This window comes from Anas acuta, chromosome 8 (genome assembly GCF_963932015.1).
Source record: "Anas acuta chromosome 8, bAnaAcu1.1, whole genome shotgun sequence".
In the NCBI taxonomy this organism is placed as follows: Eukaryota; Metazoa; Chordata; class Aves; order Anseriformes; family Anatidae; genus Anas; species Anas acuta.
In genome coordinates this window covers 24975418-24988986 of record NC_088986.1, presented here as the reverse complement: position 1 = coordinate 24988986, position 13569 = coordinate 24975418, and the positions used below count along the sequence as shown (strand labels likewise).

Genomic DNA, 13569 nt, shown 5'->3' with positions numbered 1-13569 from the left:
ACCTAAGGGTGATATACACAATCATTAGCTAGCAGAGTAAATCTCATGCTGTCTATGCTCCAGTATGAGTGAAAGCCATGGGACAGCCATACGTATTCCATGCTTTGCTGAGTTAGAATTCTCTTAGGTTTGAGGGTGTCATAGCCACAACAACATTGCTTCTGCTTAGTCTGGAATGAGCTCCGAGAGGGATTACAGTTAGTCTGAAATGACAAAAGAACTGTCTGCATTTAAGGAATTAAGAGGAATATTGATTTTGCAACTCATATTTGTACTAGACTAGATTCAATAATACATTTCAGCAGCTCAAAGTGTGCAAAAGCATGGCTAAACCACTGTATTGTGTTTACGGCTGATTTGCATTTCATGAGGACAGAATGTTGTTATAAGCATGTTTACTTAAGCACAATACTATATATTTGTCTTGCTACAGTTTTCATTGGAGAAGATGAATAGAGGGAGAAGAGAGAATTTCTTCCAAGCAGTAAGTGAAGAGATGTTATCCAGTCCAACAAAAATTTCTTCCTTCAGACATTTTTTACAAAGCATTTTGTTTCATAACTCTCAGAAACGATTTAAGCAGGACTTAACGGTTGCGGTTCTGAATAGGTGATTCCATTGTACTGCCTAATGACTTCTCCAGATAACTGCATAGTGACTGCCTGCTGAGAGCAAAGATTCCAGCATGAGCAGTTGTGTTTTCATCAGCTAGCTGGTCAAGTCATGAGGCAGCTTTACATGCAGACCATTAGTTTTGCTTTCTACTTGGACAACCATGATTTCAAATGAGCTACAACCTTATTTGTTTCAGACACTCTGGATTGCAGCTTCATGTGTGTGAAGTACAGTTAATTCAATACCACCAGACATGAGAAACAGTTATGTTTAGTATTACTGTAATCTCATTATTTTAAATTAAACATTAAGTAAATGTTCTTAAATATTAGTAAATTGCAGCTGCTTTACAGATAACAAATCTATTACTGACACTTCTCTTATCATTAAAACCTTAAATTAAGTCCCATATACTGAATTAAATAATATTACCCATCATTACATCTGTACTCCACTCTAGCACCAAAGACAAACTCATTTCCACTGGTAAGTTGAAAGGAACCAAACTCAGTATCTCCGGGATGTCCACAGGGCTTATCTGGTAAGAAAGAGAAAGAAAAAAAAGTGCTTACACCATACATAGAGTCAAAATTCGAAAGACAGTGATTTTGTATTAATTAGTAGAGTGTATTTCATGCAGAGTATATGTTCAAAAATACTCAGCTTTAGCTCAGTTAACCTCCTTTAATGAATCACTGTTTTCAATGAGAACATATTAGAGTGAGAATTGGTTTTATTTATTTATTTTTAAAGTAAACAACAAATTAGGAGCTTTCATTCCTTTAAAAAAACAGCAGATCTCATCTTAAGTTTTATGATACATTTAATGGCAGGATGTAATTTCAGTTTTTCATATACTTTCTGACATAAACTGGTCCAAATCTTCCACCACAGAAGCAATCCATGACTGGAAATGAAATTTCCTCAACCTGATGGGGATTGTGTTGAGTAAAGAGAGATTAGATGAGGCCACAGGAGTCCTGTGGTCCTCAGTCCTTTCTGCTCAAAGGACTGTTAAATAAACTACATGGCTAAACTTTATTAGGCCTCAGAAGAAATCCTTCATGGTCCCTGTCAAACTAGGCATTTTCATTTCTTGGATCATATCAACATCCTTGTTTTTTCCAAGGAAGAGGTGCTTGAGTAGGCCCTAGACTTTCTCCAGTGTGACACAGAGGAAATGGACAACCCCATGACCAATCTCACTGTTTAGTGTGGCCTCTCATAGAAAGGGGATGTTATCACCTAATCTGTGCCAAACCACCACTTTTTACCTTCCACCCACACCTTGCCAATATCAGCATCTGTTCACTTGGTGGCAGTATTTCCTAAAATATGTAACTAAAAAGCTACAGCAATTTTTGTATAATTGAAAAGACTTGTGTGCACTAAGTACTTATATAAACACATGTAAAAATAAGACGTAATTAACATAATTTAGCACAGGAAAGATAAAATTCTGACTGTAAGATGCCAGAAAAAAATAACAGTTTTTTTTTTTTTTTTTAACATGCTAAAATACAATTCTTCCATAGCCTGCCATTTGTAGGCAACGTACAATGACTTGTTATTTTTATTTAATTTAAATGCAGAAAGGTCTATATCAACTGTTTAATGGACCTCTTTGTTGCGGTACCTTAGCTTGTGTCCTAGATATACTGTAATTGTATCACTTAACCAAAACCAGAAACACAGCTGCACAGACATGCATAGAATGGTGCTAGAATTAAAAGTGTCTTGGATATTCTTAAAAGGAATTTCTATTCTGATAGCAGATACACAGATTGGGTTGGTAAGGCTGGCCTAGCATAAATCTTCCTTAAAGCAAAAAAAATAAAAATCCTTTGACCTAGAGAAAAGGAAATACCCCAAATGTTTCCTTTTGCCTAAATGCCTTTTAAGATGATATTTCAAAGGATGCTGAAATAAATAATGTACAGGAAAAGGTGCAATTGAAATTTCACATTAACTTTGTTGGTAAGGTATGTGACACGCCAGGTCAAATGTTTGTATGTATTTTGCATAAATACTTACTTCTGCATTCTGTCAGTGGGCGGCGTTGCTTCCATTCTCCATCATCACACTCAAACAAAATTCGTCCATATTTTATATATCCAGGCCGACACCTGTATGTTACTTGAGTACCATGTTGATAGGGGGGGTTGTTCCATGCTTCAGTAGGCACTTCTTTAACTCTCCTAGGAGGAGATTGTTCACAAGCTAAAAATTATAAATAAAAATATTGGTGACTGAGGAACATGCTACAAACTCCAAAATATTTTTACAATAGAAAATGTAGCAAGAAATCCTGGTAACATTTGTAATTAAATGAGCATATCTTTTCTACTTAATCAGTATAAAGAGTCACTGCCAAGAATCCATATGTTGTAGGGACAAAAACTACATACTGCACAGTCATAGTTCATTGATATATTTTAGTTGCAAAGACTGGGACCAGATGTTAGTGCCCCAGCTCAAAACACAAACATCTCTTACCCTTCCATCAGAGGGAGCTGATGGGGGAGCAGTCCTTTCGTTGCCACAGAGAACAACTTGGTACACTCTGTAGATTTCCTTTCCAGTTATTTTCTCCAGGTGCCACCGCCATCCTTACTGACATTAACTCATGTGCCACTTGATCAAGTTCAGTCAAATCTCCCTTTGCCTTCACATTCCCTAAAATTTCTGTCAGGCTAAAGTTATCCGATATTCCAAAACATTTCCCCCTGTCCATGAGATTCCTTCTTATGACATGTTACATGATGTAATCAATTCTGGGTATTCACTTTGGCCTTTGTAAGCTTCAAAGCATTTTGACTCAGTTTGGGGGGTGATGGCTGTCTGATATTTCTCATTAGCTCAATATCATACAGTCTTCCCCAAAAGTTCCTTACTGGGCCTTCTTCAGTGTTGAAGAAATTTACAGCCAATATAAATTTTAAAAAATGAACCTGAATTAGGGTAATAGCAGTTTCTCAACCGTTTCTCAACGTCTTAATAGAAATTTCTGAACTTCTTAATAGAAGATTCTCAACAGTTTGAGAATAGGAATAGTCAGACTGAAGGGGAAAGAAACAAATGCTGGGAAGATGTTAAGAAAGACAACAATCTAATGTTAAGAAGGTTAACAAATGTTTTATTTGTTCATAATCATTGACCTGATTTCAGTGACTAATTCTCTATGCCTGAGTGACTGAAATGTACTTATTTTAAAGGCTGAAACTTTACCCATAGAACAGAGTCTAGACAGTCTAGTTGATTAGATACAAGTAGTCTGTTTTATATCTGAACGTCAAAGGTGAGAATTCATCAAGAAAAAATAAAGCAATCTCTGAGAAATTAAGCCTTAGAAAAGAAATGAAACCTCCATGTAGAAAATAAATGGGAGAATAAATGTTCACTAGGCAAAGATATTTCTTGGTGAGTAAGATTCATTACTCAGTACAGAGCTGGCACCAAAATCCTCTCACCAGTTTAGTTGTCAGGCCACAGGTTTGAAAAACCATCAGTACTGTCACTGGTACTTTCCTACATGTCTAAGTGCTGTGAAAGTGGATCTACAGCAAAAATATTTAGGATCTTTCCTCATGCAAGGGATGTAGGGTTATAGCTTGCTGAACTAAACTGGATTTCTAATCCAAAGTGAGCAAAATAAATCCTTACTCTTCCTTACCAAAGTGTGCAAAGTGAATTTTACTTTAGGTAAGACATACCCCTGAACATTCACTGTTTCTATTTCAGTTTGTGAAATGCCAACCAAATCAGGCAAATTTTTGGAAAATTCTTTAAAACTTTGGGGAAAAAAAAAAGTATAATTAAGTATAATTTTAAGTATCCTGTAGCTATGATATTTTGAAAGTATGAAGAAAATAATGCTCATTGTGAGATCTAATAACTTTCTTTTGACTGGCTTAAATACCCAGGAAAGGTAGACAAGATTTGAGGATACTGCTGAAGTGATAAAGGAAGAGTTTCAGTTTGCTCAGAAGTTCACATTTTTTACAACTATTTTAGCTATTCTAATAACAAGTATGTTCCTTCTAACCAATTGTTCTATCTTGAGTATATAAGATTGCTCTGTCCACCAGAGGGTATTATTACCCTACTATCAAAAGAGAGAGTAGAGACTCACTTTTATTAACAAAATTCATTAAGACACATTTAAGACACATTCACATTTTAATACAAAATATTTCTATTGTACATATGAGTAAATTGCTTAAAGAATCCCCCACCTCAAAAAACAAACAAACAAAACAAACAGAAAAACACACGTGTTTATCATGACATAGTGTGCCTTGGTCTATTAAATTTCAGTGAGATTGACATTGAGTATGCTATGATTTCTCCAATATGCTAAAAAATTTTCATATGGCAGCAAGTAAGTAAAGCTTAAGTTGATGGTAATACAGAGCAATGTTGGATGTCCAGACTGAATTGGCTTCTGCAATGATGGAAATCTGCAACAGTGCACTAGGGTGGTGGCTGGAAAGCCACAGGCTATTCAGTAGAGGGAGAGCTTCTCTGATGTACTCACCCCTTACATCTGAGTTGTTACACTTTTATTGACCCTTGTGCAGACTATGGACTCTTAAGTCTCTTCACCATTACTAAGACATATTTGCTTCTGGATTTAATTTCAGCTCTCTGATTGTTCTTCACCACTACTGCCCTGATGTCAGACTATGCCATGGCAAGCGTTACTCTGAAGCGCCACCGTATGTGTATGTATTTCAGACTACAGTTAATTATTCTCTCTCTCTTTTTTTTTTTTTTTTAAATGCGGTTTCTTAGTAGTTTGAGAAAAATAACTCTGCTTACAGAATGTACTTCAAAACTATATTAATTGTATTATGTACTTTGATCTTGGTACCTAGTAAAATTGAGATTTTTTGCATTTTTATATTATAAAGCACGGCTTAAATGCTTCAAATCCTTTTGTGGACAGCTGGAATTAATGATTTAGTACATATATGCGACTTGGTTAGAAATAGCTCAAACTGCTTTCTCACCATAATGCCAATAGCAATTTCCTGAAAGCTAAGCACAAACTATGAATTTAAGTAGAAGTATATTTCAGCACTTGTGCAACAACCTAGCTCTCAAACAACTCACACAGACTTCCAACATGAAGCTTGAACTAAGAATCCAGCATGGCCCATGGTAGTAGTTGTCCCAGATGGATCAAATATTGCTACATTTGCATTCCTTTGCTATCTCTTTAATCTAAAGAAAGCATTGTGAAAAGAAAACACAAATTCAGGCAAACTCTCTTTTCAAATTCCAGGACCTTTCTAGACTACTTTGAAAACAAATTAATGATTAGTAGTTGCATTGAAGCAGCATTTACTGTAAGTACATATAAAAAAAAGATGGTACAATTAATTAATATCAATATTTTTCACTTAAAAAAAAAAAAAAGTAAAATCTATCAGATTGCTTTGATTAATAAGGTATTCATAATCTTCACCTAAAATTAAAACAACCTGAACTGAGCACAGACACATTAGCTCCAAAACAGGCAGTGCCCTTTCTCCAACAGTTTAAGAAAACAAACAAACCCCCTCCCCCAAAACAAAACAAAAACTAAAAACCCATACAGAAAGCAAAGCAATTAAATAATTAAATGGGCACTAAACAACATAAACACAATATCAAGGAAAATAAATTTAACAGTGGAGCAGAAAACATCAGTAGAGCCTTCTGGAAAAACACCCAGATTACTAGCTACTTCTTTAAATATATACAAAAGCATATCTGTATATATTTATCTCATTTAATTGATGAAAATACCACAGAACAAGCTGTCATTCAACAGCTATTTTGTATGCTAAGTCAGTCACTAAACATTTATTTTTCTCAGATTATCTCATAGAAAAAAATACACATTAATTGAATATTCTCTATTTTAATCTGCCAGCTATTTACAAGTTTTAGATGTTAGAATAATTAAAAATATAACAAATAACAAATGATTTGTCTGTTTGTAGTTTATAGAGATGATAACCATTTAAAAAAATGTGCAACAGTTTAGTAACAGCAGTAGTTATCCAATAAATAGGTGAAATAATACTCATGACAAGATACTGAATCCTGTGTTAAATATTACCAGAAGAAATCTCAATTACTGTTGACAGAACTTCATTAAAATAGGCTTCAATTTGAACATTTTATTTACAAATTGTTTTAGCAACAATCTTCCTACACACTTTAAGCATTTTCTTTTTCATATTAAAGCTTACCTCTTTCTGCAGTACAATACACCCAACATAGGAGGAGAGCTGTATAGCCCAGGAATGACATTCTAGTGACTCAGAAAAAGCATTTAGTACTGTAGCCAACTTTTTTTGATTACTTTATGCACTCCTATTTCACTCACTGAGTGACTTCAGGGACTGACCTTGCAAACCATTTATACTGTGAGTGATTTCAGCAGTCACTTCCCCTAACCCTCTTGCAACACACAAGGGTTTATTTTTTTTCTTCTCCAAATGTTGCTAAATAAATAAATAAATGCCTGTCAATTTTGGATGACACTGTCCCTCCCTGTGGCGTGCTTGTTTTTACATCATACCCTCCCCCCCAAAAAAAAATAAAAAAGTTGTACATATTATTTTTTTTATGTTCTTACATGTTTAAAAACCAGAAATGAATATTAAATGTGTGTAAAAATGAACATCTTTGCTACATACATTTAAGACTTATGTTGAAAATAACTGAAATACAAAGCAGACAAAAATACAAAGTGATTTACTAACCCTTAGTTCTTGAATAAGATAGCCCACTACTTAGATCAGAGGTAATATATTTCATCAAATAACCCTTGGTGATGCTGAAGAATTTGTTTCAGTATCACATGAGAAATTCCAAGATGGAGAAGATGTGAATTAGTGTAATAACTATAATATGGATAACGAACTGTCCAAAGAAAAATGATATGGATCGCACAAAAAGATGAACCACATGGTAAACTGAGCGAATGGAGGAACTCTTCGTGGATTCATGTTAGCAACAGTCTTATTAATACTTTCCCTGAATGTCTTGGCTTTAGAAGAAGTGCACTCCACATAGAAGGGGAGTTACTTGACATTGAGAATTTGGAAAAAAAATAATCTAAGTTTACAAAGCATTCTCAGGAGAGAGATGAAAAGACAGGTGCAGACCTCTGTATTGGGTTTATGTGGCAAGGTTTTGGTAGTCGGGGGCTGCAGGGGTGGCTTCTGTGAGAAGAGTCCAGAAGCTGCCTCATGTTAGATAAGGGCCAGTTGCAGCCAGCTCCAAAGGGCCCCACCGCTGGCCAGAGCCGACAATAAAAGAAATTGCTTGCGCCTCTGTGAGAGCAGATTTAAGAAAGGGAAAGAAACTACTGTACAACAGCAGCTGGGAGAGAGATGGGTGAGAAGCAGCCCTGCAGCCCCCAGGGTCAGCGCAGGAGGTGCTCCTGGCACAGAGCAGAATTTCTCTTGCAGAGAGGTCCCTGGTGGAGCAGGCTGTCCCCCTGCAGCCTGGGGGTCCCACATGGAGCAGATTTCCATGCTGCAGCCCATGGAGAAGCCCCCAGTGGAGCAGGTGGATGTGGCCTGGACGAAGCTGCAGCCCATAGAGAGGAGCCCACAAAGGAGCAGGGGATCTGGGGGGAGCTGCTACCCATGGGGGACCCATGCTGGAGCAGTTTGCTCTTGGAGGATGGACCCCATAGTACAGATCCACAATTGGAGCAGCTCTTTTAGAGCCGCTGCCTGTGGGAAGCACATGCAGAATCAGTTTAGGAAGGATGGCATCCTGTGGGAGGGACGCCATACTAGAGCAGGGGCAGAGAGTGACCATGAGGGAGTGGCAGAGATTAAGTGTTACAGACTGACCGCAGCCCCCATTCCCTGTTCCCCTTTGCCGCTTGGGGGAGGACGTAGAAGAGGGTAATGGGGGGAAGGTGTTTCTAGTTTGAGTTTCTCACTGCTCTAGCTTGTTAGTAATAGGTAATAAATTACATTAATCTCCCTGTGTTGTCTTTTATCCTTGACAACAATTGTTGAGTGATCTCCCTGTTCTTATCTCTACCCTTGAGACCTTTTCATTGTATTTTCTCTCCCGTTTCCCTTTGAGTAAAACCACCACAACCACACACTGGTATGTGGTGGTATCTGACTGGCATGGAGAATACATAGATGTGTGTTTCCAAAAAGACACGTAACATATCCTCATGATAACTGGCTTAGGTAGCCTACTGGTTAAGGTTAAGAGAGTGTTTAGAAGAGAGATCCCAAATCAAGCCTGAATTTCAAAGCAGTGAATTATCTTTTTTTTTTCTTCTCAAAATACAGCTGGATTTTTTGTTTTGTTTTGTCTTTTATTTATTTACACCTAGACTGTGTTTCCAGTTATCCATTCAAAGGAATAGCCTTGCTGAAAACTAGCATTCAGTTGTTTCACCTACAAGAAATCTGCCAGACAGTAAAACACCTCTTCCTTTCCCTCCCTCTTTCTATTGCCAAGTGGTTCATAAGTGGAAAATGATCTCTCACCCTGCTCCATTGCTCCATGACCTTGTGATGATTGGCCTGCATCCATTTTGCAGGTACTGGTGCATACCTGATCGATAAAGATTGTTTGTTTTTTTTTTTTTTTGCACCTAAGCTGAGTTCTAAAAAACACCTGCTCACAGAACAGCACTGTCCAAATCTTTAATTCTTTTCATTCTGTGGTACAGAACAATGTGCTTCTGCATACAACAGTTCTTTTAACTGCACCAGGATAGTGTCATTTCTCTTCTCTGTGTCAATCTCACTGCATGCATTTACACATTTCTGTACAAGTGAGCTATTGAGTCCAAGAGCAAGTTTCCTTGCAGCAGGAAGGAGCTACTCACCAGTCAGCCTCACCTCACTGTCCAGTAGGGTCATGGAAGAGATTCTTCTAGACATTATGCTGAAGTATATGGAAGACATAGAGGTGATTCTGAGCCAGCATAGCTTCACCAAAGGCAAACAGTGCCTGGCTAATCCAGTGGCCTCCTCTGATCGAGCGAGTGCATCAGCAGAGAGGGAAGAGCAACTGATGGCATCTATCTGGACTTCCTGTAAGGCCTCTAATATGGTCCCCCAGAACATTCTTGCCTCTAAATAGGAGACATATGGATTTGGTGAATGGCATGTTAGATAAGGAATTGGCTGGATGGCCACATCCAGAGAGTTACAGTCAATGGCTCAGTGTCCAAATGGGAACCAGTAACAAATGATGTTCCTCAGGGGTCCACACTGCAACTAGTACTGTTTAATATCTTTTTTAATAATATAGATAGTGGGATTGAGTGCACCCTCAGCAAATTTGCAGACCACACCAAGCTGGTTGGTGCTCTTGATAATGCTACAGGGAAGGGATGACATCCAGAGGGACCTTGATGGGCTTGAAAAGTGGGCCCAGGTGAACCTTGTGAAGTTCAGCAAGGCCAGGTGCAAGATCCTGCACCTGGGTCAGAGCAATCCTCAACATCACTACAGACTGGGTGATGAATTGATTGAGAGCAGCCCTGCAGTGGAGAATTTGGGCTTGTTGGTTGATGTAAAAATGGATATGAGCTAGCAACATAGGCTTGCAGTCCAGAAAGCCAGTTGTATCCTGGACTACATAAAAAGCAGCATGGTAGTAGGTTGAGGGAGGTGATTCTCCCCCTCTGCTCTCATGAGAGCCCACCTGGAATACTGTATCCAGTTCTGGGGTCCCCAGTACAAGAAAAATATGGACCTATTATACAAGGTCTATGGAAGCACAATGAAAGTCGCTGATAAAGCCACTGTCTTCCAACAAGGAACTTGTGATGCCTAGTAATAGCAGTTCAGCTAGTCTCTGCTGGAATAGCACCTCTGACTGGTATAATTACAACATGTTCTGACAGCATGCTTGCCGTCACACCTAATTCTAACAATACCAATACAGCTTGTAGCATTCTAGAAACAGTCACAGTTTTGCTCAAAAATCTTCAAAAAGGAGTCTATCTTACTATCTTCATAGTGAGATTATCTTTCCATTGTCAACAACTGTTTGTGTCTCCCAGTGGTAGAGAACTCCAATTCATAACATTACATATCACTTAATACCTACAATTACAACCTAATGGTGTAACAGGGAAAAATTGCCCAGTTTGCTTAGGCATGTAATTAGCTGGCAATCACTGAGCTATATATTTGGGATCAGTATCAACAATACATCAGATAGGACACTTAACAGAAAAACGCTAACGAGCACCTAACAAATTTCTAAACGTCCTTTCACTACCAATCTCCAAAGTTTCTATTCATGCACACAAATCCATGTGCACCAACTCACAGAGAGTTATATGCACAGTCCCCCTCTCACATAGCTCCTGTTGGAGATGTGGGTTCTTAATGTGTACTTTTATCGCTCATCAAAATCTGTTAATGCACATACTGGGGAGTAAGCACCACCCAAGGTCACAAACACAGACAGGTGTGCATACCTACATGCTGCACCCTGAACTGTCTCTGCCCTCACTGGATGCAAGTTGCTTGTATTTGATGGGGCAGATGCTCCAGCTGGCCTAGGGAAAAATCATGAAGCTGCCGAGCCAACATTCAAGATCGTTAAGCCCAGGTGCTCTGCTTTTGACAGCTGCTCTGTTCCCACTGTTCTCCCTACTGCTACAAACTTTCCTTCATTCCTTGTAACACTTGTTCAAACTGGGACCTCCCTTGTTTCAAAAATTACTCTGTAACTCTCTCATTACTGTTTAAGCTGGCTGATAGTCATCAACTCTTTAAATGTGGTCAGCTGTGGCATATGGTGTCTCATACACTTTTGGGTGGTTTAACTCGGATTCACATCTTAATGGCTGTTTTTCAGGCCATTTCACCAAGGGTGGTATATGTAAACACCCATGGAAATAGAAAAGCAATTTTAGGATTTATTTGAATATTGCTTTATCTTCTAATGCAAAATATATATTAACATGTTCAGGTAGGATTTTGCAGCCATGATGGAAGACCTATCATGTCCACTTCTAAATAATCTGTACTTTAAATAAATGTTATATTATAAATTTGACATTTTCTGTAATTTTTATTAAGAATTATCGTAACTTTATTATAAATTACAATAACTTTTGTTATAAATTTGCAACATATAAGTATGCACACCCATGTACATGACCTTATGTGGTGCTTACTTCCCAGTATATGCATTAACAGATTTTGTTGAGCACTACAGGTACACATTAAGAACCCACCTCTGTTTAATTGCCATCTCATTCTCCTAGCTCGGTACTCTGTAGTCAAAAGAAAAGCAAAAATTACTTGAAAAAGTGCTCTTTGCAAAAAAAAAAAAAAAAAAAAAAAAAAGTCTCCTACATAAAAACAGTTGTTACTACCTCTAGTTTAAACTAAGTTCTGTTTACAGCCTAGTGAAAATCTACTGGAAGGCAGTTCAGAGGACATCACTATTTCCTCCCACGTTGCTCTGCCCTGCCACAGTGCTACCATCCCAATTGTTCCTATAGTTTCTGTTACTGGTCACCATGGATGTCAGAGCACTGTGGCATACAAGGGCCAGGGATAGCCCTGAAGTGGATACAGCTCCTTTTGGGATCTGTGCTATGGTGGTGCTGCTTATAAGAACACATAGATCAGGTGATATTGAATGCCCTGTGTCTGAAACAGCATTACAAGGTTCATGCTTGCAATACAGAATCATGCTCACCAGACTGTGTAAAGCAGGCTGTCTACCTACCAAGGTTTCAGTTTAATTAAACAATTGAAACAAACAAACACAAAACCTTCTCCAGTTTTTGATACTTTGAGAGGAATAATCAAATTGAAAATTCCTCAGTTTTCTCCTTTTCCCCTAGCTTTACGGTGACCTTAAAACTCTGTTCTCACTTTGGGCTATTTCAGTCTGTTACTGTTTCTGAATCACTATCAAACCTTTCGCTCCAGCAGAACAGTCTGTGTACTGCACAGTCATTTACCAAATGTGGAAAGAAAGGAAGACTCCAAGAATACTTTTTCTTTGAAGTTTTAAAAAACATTTTTCCTGTAGTTTTTGTATGCCAAACAATGCAGTATTGTACTCCAAAAGGTGTATCAGGCAGTGAAATGAAGAGAGATGCAAAATCAACATGAAAAACACACAGTAAGAAAATAAATAGGATCATTAAATCTTTCAAGGTTTATAAGAATAGCAGTGTACTTCTTTTGGAACAAGCTCCTGGTATAGTCTGAAACTGGTGCTGCTGCTTGTTATGATTAGTTATGATTAAAAGCTTTTGTAAAGTTTCATTTTGTATTAGTAATATTCCCCCAAAGGCTGTGTCCTCTTGAAGGACAATTAAAACTATCAGCAACTACTCCCGTTTGCATGTCCAGCATACAAGCCAGCTACCTAGCAAAGAGATGACATAAGCAGCTCTTTCTGTAGAAAAACTGTAGAAACTGATAGTTATTTAGGTTATGGTCATACACAGACTGCCCTCCTCATTCTCCTTATGGTAAGATTCAGAATGAACCAAAATTGGATCTTATCCCTAACAGCTAAGAATCTAACAAGCCACAACAAATGTACATTTAAACAAACAAAAAGAGGGTTCAAACCAATACGTTCATGTTGACCTAACTTTTTGAGAATCTTTTTTTTTTTTGAGATCTTTTTGAGAAAAGGATGCGAAAGAGATCAGAGTGGCATTGCTATTGCTATGGTAGTTCTCTTGCACAAGGGAGAAGAAAACGATGACGCTTTCAAATGTGTGGGAACAGAGACTATTGTTAGGGAAAGATGCAAAACAGAAGTAAACATTTGAATAGAAAATGACATAATAGAATACAGAAAAGTCCAGGCAGCCCTTGGAAGTGAAATGGAAATAAGTAGTGGATCTTTTATCTAACAGATACAATGTTATGGTGACAAAAATGGGGAAGGTAATCAAGGCTGCCTTTAGCTGAGCAGCAA

General features: G+C 37.9%; 1 protein-coding gene across 2 annotated transcripts in view; it reads right to left on the bottom strand.

Annotated features, from left to right (window-relative positions):
• Positions 1-9612, bottom strand: part of CFH (complement factor H) — a 39892-nt gene extending 30280 nt beyond the window's left edge. The window contains exons 1-3 of one of the 2 annotated variants that reach the window (XM_068689862.1): positions 9482-9612; positions 2650-2835; positions 1048-1153 (exon numbers count right to left, since the gene is read on the bottom strand). In XM_068689862.1, the coding sequence (XP_068545963.1) occupies positions 1048-1153; positions 2650-2835; positions 9482-9560 (371 nt within the window). In that variant the 5' untranslated portion in view covers positions 9561-9612. Of the gene's footprint in view, positions 1-1047; positions 1154-2649; positions 2836-6857; positions 7019-9481 lie in introns of those variants that run through there. The other variant, XM_068689863.1, reaches the window with a different exon arrangement.
• Positions 9613-13569: the final 3957 nt, after the last annotated feature.